Below are 9516 nucleotides of genomic sequence, written 5' to 3' on the forward strand. Positions count from 1 at the left end.
ATTTGATAAATAATGAAACTAATAATAATAGTAAAAAAATCTCATACATGTGTACAGAGTCATCGTCATCTGTAAGAATTCATGTACCCTGTTTGAGCTCGAAAAAATATGTTCTTTCGTAATGTTTTAATATTATTATTTAATTTTAAAATAAAATGGGTATTGGGCTTATTAAGAGCATGTTTCGTTATGTTTTTTGAAACAACTTATAGACTTATTGGGGTTTTGGAAAAGTTAGTATGGAGTGACTTTATTGGCTTAATGGTTTTTTCCTCTCACATACACCCATTTTGTCAAACATCATTTTGTAGATGCCAATGGGTATTGGGCTCACTAAGAGCATGTTTGGTATGCTATTAAAAAAAAATAACATAGATATCGGTTTTTTTTATATAAAAAACACGTGTTCCTCGAAATCACAGACCCTGTGCGGTGGTCCTCCCCGCACACCCTTATCACCGCCCATGCATGTGTATACTCATTTAAGTAATCGATATACATTTGATGATATCCTATATTTTTTTTTTTTGTATTCAATTAACATTTTTCTATTTAGTATTATTTGCAATTATTAACATTTTTCTTAATGTATATATAGAGTATGGATGTTACTGAATTTTTGAAGAATAATTTTTATTCAAACTTATAATTATATAATGTAGTCATGAATTTTAATAAAATCCAAAAAAGCGTGAAACCCTTTTCAAATTTCAATAAAAGGGTTATAATTATCAGATAAACATTTTTCTATTTAATATTATCTACAAATTAGAAGATAAATTATTAGAAAATAAATATGAAAGAAAGGCGGGAAAACCCAAAAATAGGTGCATCCAATAAATGACACGTGTCACACATTGGTTTTTTTTTTTTTTTGTATTCAATTAACATTTTTCTATTTAGTATTATTTGCAATTATTAACATTTTTCTTAATGTATATATAGAGTATGGATGTTACTGAATTTTTGAAGAATAATTTTTAATTTTGACATATATATTCAAACTTATAATTATATAATGTAGTCATGAATTTTAATAAAATCCAAAAAAGCGTGAAACCCATTTCAAATTTCAATAAAAGAGTTATAATTATCAGATAAACATTTTTCTATTTAATATTATCTACAAATTAGAAGATAAATTATTAGAAAATAAATATGAAAGAAAGGCGGGAAAACCCAAAAATAGGTGCATCCAATAAATGACACGTGTCACACATTGGTTTACTTTATTATATGTATAGATTATTATTTAATATATAAAATTATATTTATTCAGCCCGTGCAATAAAGAAAGTTTTTAAAGATATAATGTTTTATTATTTAGTATATAAATTTATTTACTCAACCCGTATAATACACGGGGTTATAACCTAGTTATACTATTAAAATAATGCAAAAGAGTATAATACGTCAATGTAAATTAAAAAAATATATATATGATAGCATGTACATTTATGCTTTGCTTCCATGTACATTTTTAGTCACTAACACCGTTTCAGAAAAAAAAATATTGCTATGCATAGACAAAAACTGTCACGTTGTAACGACATCTCCCAATTATATATATATACATATATTAAACTAGGTTTTGCCTCGCCCGCGTTGCGGGGCAATAAACCGAATATTTCTCTCTCATAACATGTATGTATGTATAGAGGGCAAAATCGTAATTATGTTTTGAGCTGCAGGCGAAATCATAATTTTAAACTGAGAGCAAAATCATAATTTTGAGCTTGCGGGGGGGGGGGGGTCATAATTTTATTTTAACTGTGGGCAAAAACGTAATTTTGAGCTGAGTGCAGAATCGTAATTTTAAGGTAGAGGGAAAACCAAAGTTTTATTTTGAACTGAGGACAAAACCGTAATTTTAAACGAAGGGCGGAACCATAATTTTAAACTGAGAACAAAATTAAAAATGAGTTTTTGAACTGAGGGCAAAAGCGTAATTTTGAGCTAGGGGCAAAATTATAATTTTTTTTGAGCTGGGGGCAAACACGTATTTTTAAACGAAGGACGAAAGCGTAATTTTAAACTGGGAATAAAATTAAATTAAAAAAAGTTTGTCCAATGGGGGAGTGCCAGGCAACTGCATGGCAAAAAATTTAAGGTAGAGGGAAAACCAAAGTTTTATTTTGAACTGGGGACAAAACCGTAATTTGAAACTGAGAACAAAATTAAAAATGTGTTTTTGAACCGAGGGCAAAAGCATAATTTTGAGCTAGGGGCAAAATTATAATTTTTTTTGAGTTGTGGGCAAAAACGTATTTTTAAACGAAGGACGAAAGCGTAATTTTAAACTGGTAATAAAATTTGCAGGGCAATAGGCCGAATATTTCTCTCTCATAACATGTATGTCTGCACAGAGAGTAAGATCGTAATTATATTTTGAACTGGAGGCGAAATCATAATTTTAAACTGAGAGCAAAATCATAATTTTGAGCTCGAGGGGAAAACATAATTTTATTTTGAACTGTGGATAAAAACGTAATTTTGAGCTGATGGCAGTATCGTAATTTTGAGCTAGAGGAGAAAACAACATTTTATTTTGAACTGGGGGCAAGAACGTAATTTTAAACGGAGGGCGAAACCATAATTTTAAACTGGGAACAAAATAAAAAATGAGTTTTTTAACCGAGGGCAAAAGCGTAATTTTGAGCTGTGGGCAAAATTATAATTTTATTTTGAGCTGGGGGCAAAAACGTATTTTTAAACGAAAGACGAAAGCGTAATTTTAAATTGGGAATAAAACTAAAATAAAAATGGGTTGGTCTAATAGGGAAGTGTTAGGCAAACGTAATTTTGAGCTAGAGGAAAAAAAACATTTTATTTTGAGCTGGGGGCAAAAACGTAATTTTAAACGGAGGGCGAAACCGTAATTTTAAACAGGGAACAAAATTAAAAATGAGTTTTTGAACCGGGGGGCAAAAGCGTAATTTTGAGCTAGGAGCAAAATTATAAATATATTTTGAGCTGAAGGCAAAAACGTAATTTTAAACGAATGACGAAGACGTAATTTTAAACTGGAAATAAAATAAAATAAAGAATAAGTTGGTCCAATAGGAAACTGACACTATTCCCTGACCTTATAATTGTATATGTAGGTAAAATAACTTACTTTCACTGTAGCAGTGCAATACTTTTTTTGGGCTTTTTTTTTGCTTTCATTCTTTTTACTTTTAACTTTTAACTTTAAGTATTAACTCTTACGACCCCTTAACTTTCTAAATACTTTTTAACCGAGTTTTACGTATTTATTTTTATTTACGTGTCGATATAAACTTAAGTTGATTTACGTTTCGACATAATTTTTTTTTGTTTTGTTTTTTTTATTACTTTTAACCTCTAGTTTTCAGCATTGACTCTTACAACCCCTTAAATTTCTAAATACTTTTTAATCGAGTTTTACGTCTTTATTTTTATTCACGTGCGGATATAAACTTAAGTTGATTTACATTTCGACATAATATTTTTTTGTGTTTTCTCAACTTTCGGCTTTGACACTGACAACCATTTAACTTTTTAAATACTTTTGTAATCAAGTTTTATGTGTTTAGCTTTAGTTACATGTGGTATAAATTTAAGTTACGTTTTGACGTACGCGTAACTTTAAAAAAATGTTATCCCGCCGCGAAGCGCAGGTATATTTAATAAAAATGATATGTTTACTATTCACTGATTTCTTTGTGTGTATAACTAGTTTTTGCCCCGCCCGCGTTGCGGGGCAATAAACCGAATATTTCTCTCGCATAACATGTATGTCTGTATAGAGGGCAAAATCGTAATTATATTTTGAGCTGGAGGCGAAATCATAATTTTAAACTGAGAGTAAAATCATAATTTTGAGCTGGGGGATCATAATTTTATTTTGAACTGTGGGCAAATACGTAATTTTGAGCGAAGGGCAGAAACGTAATTTTAAGGTAGAGGGAAAACCAACAGTTTATTTTGAACTGGGGGCAAAATCGTAATTTTAAACGAATGGCGAAACCGTAATTTTAAACTGAGAAGAAAATTAAAAATGAGTTTTTTGACCCGAGGGCTAAAGCGTAATTTTGAGCTATGGGCAAAATTATAAGTTTATTTTGAGCTGGGGCAAAAACGTATTTTTAACAAAGGACGAAAGCGTAATTTTATACAGGAAATAAAATTAAATTAAAAAAAGGTTGGTCTTCAGCTGGGGGCAAAAACGTATTTTTAACGAAGGACGAAAGCGTAATTTTATACCGGAAATAATATTAAATTAAAAAAGGTTGGTCCAATGGGAGAGTGCTTAAAAAAGGTTGGTCCAATGGGGGAGTGCCAGGCACCTGGCACTATTGCCCTCATGTATAAAATGTATATGTATAAAATAAAATGTATATGTATAAAATATGATTTGTATAACACATTATATGGTACATTTAACTATTGTTGGCCAAACTATGAATTTTACTTTATTTAAAACAAAAACGTCAATTTTTTTTATCCTATTATTATACGTAAACTTTTTTATCACACATAACAAGGCTTTCGTAGAACCAATGAGCACAAATTGACCCTAAAACCAACACCAAGATATGTTACATGCCCATAATCCCATAAATGTTCATCACTAGACACACAATATTTGCCAATGACCTTCTGGTCCAGTGGTGGAAAGTGCTTGAGTTCTTAAATGAGGCTCAGGTTCGATCCCTATTAACTGTAAGTGAGGTGGTAAGGTTTACCCATCTTGATGGGGTTCCTGACCGGGGTCACGGGTTCGAGCCTGGCAGTCGGGATTAAGTTTCCACAAGGTGCGAGGAAGGGCTCTGCACTGCACTCCCCCTCATTCGAACCCGGGTGGCTGTGCTTCCGATAAAAAGGGTTGAAGCACAGTCGGTAGTGGGTTTCCAAGCGATCTACACCTTAAAAAAAAAAAACTAGACGCACAATATTCAAAAGTAAAATATTGAGTTCATTTTTAAACTTTTTTTTTGTTTTTTTAACCAATAAGACGTGAAAGAAAACACTACAATAATACAAGATCTAGTGAACCCTACTAGCGAGACTATAAACAAGAAAAGTTTTCCTTCCTACTCCAAACAAGTATCTCATTAACCTCTAGCAATTTTGGGTGATTATCAAGATGGTACATTAAAGTGAAAAAGCCACGAGATGACAAAAGCGAAAACCATAGAAGCCAACAAGATGTTGAGAAACCGATGGCCTTGCCACAAGTTGTGAGCCTCCGATGTGGCCATTGTCTCACTAGGTACTGTGGCTTGTGTTCCCGTGGAACCAGTTGGTCCATTCCATTGGTCTATCAGCTCAACCTCATCCGCACCAGCAATGTTTCGTGCAATAGATCCACATATCTCACATGTTCTACATTTGTAACACACGAAATCAAAGTTAGAATGAAACCATATTTTTTTATTAAATTTACTAGTCATTATGTGTATAAACATTACTTATTTGTGGTGAGGCTAAACATATCGTATACGCTTAATGCCAGTGGCGGATGTACCATATAAGAAGGGGTAGCCTCAGCTACCCCTTGGTGATCCGGCGGTAGTGTAAATTTTGGAAAATTTGACATTTTTTTAACGTTTGATTTCGTTACCCCTTTCTTTTAAGACGTTACCCTTATGAAAGTTTTCTAGATCCGCCACTGCTTAATGCACTATCGTATTAGAAAAAGTAATGATATGATTGACGGGGAAAGGCTGCGTCAAGTAAAAACCACAAAAAGAAGGTACCTTTATAACGACCCATTATTTATAAATGATCTTATTTTTCATGGTCACTGTTTTTATCGTTGGAAATTATATCCACAAAATGAAACGAGATTCCAGCACGGAAGTATAACGACAGTGACAATATATGTGTCATGTAATGCATAACTGATTTACTTTTAAATAATCTTTATATCTTTTGATAGTTGCTATTGCTATTTTGGTTGAGTCAAATCCCACTAGATCGATAACAAGAAACGTGAGGGAAAAGAGTGAAAGAAAGCAAATTCTATCACAGTTAAAGTATGTTCCCGCTACATGTTTCCTTAATATTGGTTACAATGAACTTGTCTTTTTCCATTTGTATTTAATTTATTATAACCTTTATAAAAGATATACCTATTGTTGATACTTATCCGTTTATATCATATATAAAAATACATATATTCTTATCTAATCTAACTTATAATAAAAGACTCCAAATAATACCATATGTCATTTTCTCTTTCAAGCTCATAAATTTTATTTATATCTTTTTTAATAAATATCTTTTAATATTAATATTAAATATTAATTAATACCCAATATATAGATATCACTTATTTTTATCCTTATATTTATTTAAAATTAATAAATAACTTCAATTTTGCAATTTAGACCCTTTGCTTTTTTTTTTTTACTTTTAACTCAAACTTTTTCATCTTTTACAATTTAATCCCAGCTCTTTTTTTATTTTCAATTTTGGTCCATCATACTTTTCATCTTTCCCAAGTTTTTTGTTTCGTTCTAAATTTTGTGTGGGGTTCGACATTTTTTCGTATATTTTTTTCCCGTTTGACTGGCCCGTCGCGTCACATCTATTTTTCCGTGTTTGACAAGTTTATCCAACACGCGGGTCCTGGATGGACTTAGTTGTTTTTTTCTATGCTTTACGTTTCGTTTTAATTTCTCTGCAACGAGCGTGCGTGATTCAAAGATTTTACGTCTACTTTTCGCTCAGCGGTATTTTTGTCCCGTTTTTATTTATTTTGTTTTTACGAGTTTTTCCGGTGTTGGTGGTGAGTGGTCGCTGACAATGGTATAGTATTGCTACTACTTAACATAGTTTTATGACAAACGCTGTAACGCAGGGGCTTAATACTAGTTTTATATGATAAAGTTATTCATCTAAAATTTGTTTATTAAAGTTACTGGACGTATTTGACTTTTTTTTTTTTTATGAAACTAGCTCTAACCCTTTAAACAGGTAAAAATATATAAAGGATGAATAAAATTAATTTGATCATGACAAGATGATGTCAATTTGTATTTGACATCACCAAAATTACGAAGCTATCGCTCCACGTAAACAAAAGAGTATGTGTTAATTATCCATGTCAACAAAAATAATCTTTTACATGATTACAAATACGTATATCAAATTAAAGTTAAATATATTTTTCATGTTAAATAACAATATGTTTTTACGAAATTAAAATGAAATATATTTTCATGTTATATACTATATGTTTTTTTACTATATTAACCCGTAAATTAACTAGACCCAATTAATGGTTCAGCAGTTTAGATAAAAAGAAACACCTTGAATTTTTTTAATTTTTTTTTATAGAGAAAGGTCAACTAAGTTAAATCGACAATCACTGGGGTTGGTGGTCTAGTGACAAGGTAAAACCTTGATTTTTTTTTACAAAAATTTATAGAGAAAGGTCAACTAAGTTAAACCGACAACCACTAGGGTTAGTGGTCCAGTGATAAGACAAAACGTTTTTAAAACTTAATTAAGTGTGAGGTCTTGGATTCATGTCTTACAAAGAGCAAGAAATTCGTTATTTTATAAAAAAGAGTTAAACCGACAACCTTAAAACTCGACAAAAACAGTAATTAAATACATATAGACAAGAAAACAATAATTTATACAAAGCAAATGCCTAAAGAACTCCGAAGTAGTTAGGCTATAGGGTGTGGTCATGACCCTTATGGTCATCATGACCATCCACATCAGCGCTATGTCACCCACATTTAATCCACCATCCAAAACCACTACCATAAGGGTGTGGTCATGACCCAAACAATTATTTTTTTTATTTTAATTTATTTTTGTGAAAAAGGAAAAAGAAATATTTAAAAAGGAAAGTAGGCTCATGGTTGCCATGGTTTAATCCATGTCAATCATGGTGGATGAGGCAAGAGAATGGTGTAACAATTTATTAATGGTCCTATGTGGCATTAATGATCGAACCCATGTCCCCCACACCATTTAGCCTTATAGAAAAGTTTTAAACAAAGACACAAATATGCCAAGGTTACACTGACTCGCAAAACTTAATTCATTCATCCAGATGTTATTTGTTCACGTGTAATTATAAAAACACACGACACAACAACTAGTATCACTAATTCATACATTTATTTATCTTTTAGTTTGAATTCTAGTGTTAAAAGTATTTGACTTATGTAACCTATTTTCAACAGTTTCTGTTTCCCATTTGGATAATAACTAGTAAAATTCAATCCTTGAAATAGGGTTTTAGTGCTTTTCCTTTAAAAAAAAAGGGTTTTAGTGCTTAGTTACCTGTTGCCCTTGATCTTGAACCAAGCTTCAGCACAATGTTTATGAGCAGCAGCCAGATCATCTTTACAAGAACAACCCAGCTCAATTGGAATCCCATAATTTCCAGATTCTTCACTGTTTACATCCAAACTCAAATGACAAATCCTACAATCCTTTTCAACTTTTAACAAATGCACCTCCCTACCGCCACCATGGTTGCTTTCCAGATCCACCACCGAGAACTCTGAAACCGAAGATTCCAACCCTACATTCTCTGTGGTAGTAATGCTGCCCTCTTTACTGTCATCCGATGATCCTGACTGCCGCGGTGTATCATTTCCGCCAACGCCACAACCATGGCCGGCTTCTATGTCGAATTGGGATTCATTTAAAGATATCATGTTAACTAGAAAGATAGGAGAAGTTGAGCTATTTAATATGTAACCAAAGAGTGAAGATGAGAGCATGAATACTTATTATTTCATATTTAGCCAATGAGGGTAACAAAAAAAGGGTTTTGCCTTTCTGTCATGTCATATTATTGTTTCATAACATTGGTTGGGGGCATAGAGAGAGATCTAAAAAGCATACACACAACACACTGAGTGAAAATTGAAAAAACATAATGGTATAAAAGGCACAGGGACAGAGTTTGAAGAAAGATCGAGGTATTGCACATAAAGTTGCAATAACACCCGTAACACTGTAACTTTGTCTAATGGGACCTCTAAGTTTTACGAGCTATCACCGACATCTTAGAGTGTCCATGGAAGCAAGGTGGTCAATCTACTTGACAAAATGTAAAACCATTAGAAAGAGGTGTGACCGACAATTTAAAAGATTGGGCAGCCGGGCAGGTTAAGTATGCATATACAAGTCAAATTATATCATGTCTAGATAAGTTGATGTGGTTGTAAGACGTAAGACTAAGTGCTCATTTTATTTCATGGATCACCTAAAGTTGGAACATGGTTTCTTTATGTTAAATCTATATTATATCCTTCGATTTTTGTTTTCTTCAAAAATAAATTTCTGATATTAGGTTACACGATTATGTAAACTTAATGACATAACGTGTCATTCTTGTTAGTTCTTTGGTAATTATTCAAAAATCGAATTATCTATGGTCATATTACCGATGGGCTTTCAGTGATGGAATCTCATCGACAACCATTGTCGCCAACGAATTTCTGACAAAAGGCTCCTTTGGTGATACTCATTTGTTCAGGAGTGAAATGTCTTGTACATGTTATATCATGTGTTACT

At 32.1% G+C, this 9516-nt stretch overlaps 1 protein-coding gene across 1 annotated transcript; it reads right to left on the minus strand.

Moving 5' to 3' along the window:
- Nucleotides 1-4918: 4918 nt before the first annotated feature.
- LOC110894883 lies at nucleotides 4919-9076 on the minus strand. Its single transcript, XM_022142132.2, has 2 exons — nucleotides 8272-9076; nucleotides 4919-5349 (listed from the first exon to the last, which is right to left on the minus strand). The coding sequence occupies exons 1-2, from the start codon at nucleotides 8715-8717 to the stop codon at nucleotides 5106-5108; spliced, it is 690 nt and encodes a 229-aa protein (XP_021997824.1). The 5' UTR covers nucleotides 8718-9076; the 3' UTR covers nucleotides 4919-5105.
- Nucleotides 9077-9516: the final 440 nt, after the last annotated feature.

Source organism: Helianthus annuus, chromosome 12 (genome assembly GCF_002127325.2).
Source record: "Helianthus annuus cultivar XRQ/B chromosome 12, HanXRQr2.0-SUNRISE, whole genome shotgun sequence".
NCBI lineage: Eukaryota > Viridiplantae > Streptophyta > Magnoliopsida > Asterales > Asteraceae > Helianthus > Helianthus annuus.

Coding starts and splice junctions, on each gene's coding strand:
- LOC110894883 (XM_022142132.2), bottom strand. CDS start 8,717: ATGCTCTCATCTTCACTCTTTGGTTACATATTAAATAGCTCAACTTCT. Junction 5,350..8,271: donor TTCAAGATCAAGGGCAACAG/GTAACTAAGCAC, acceptor TTACAAATGTAG/AACATGTGAGATATGTGGAT.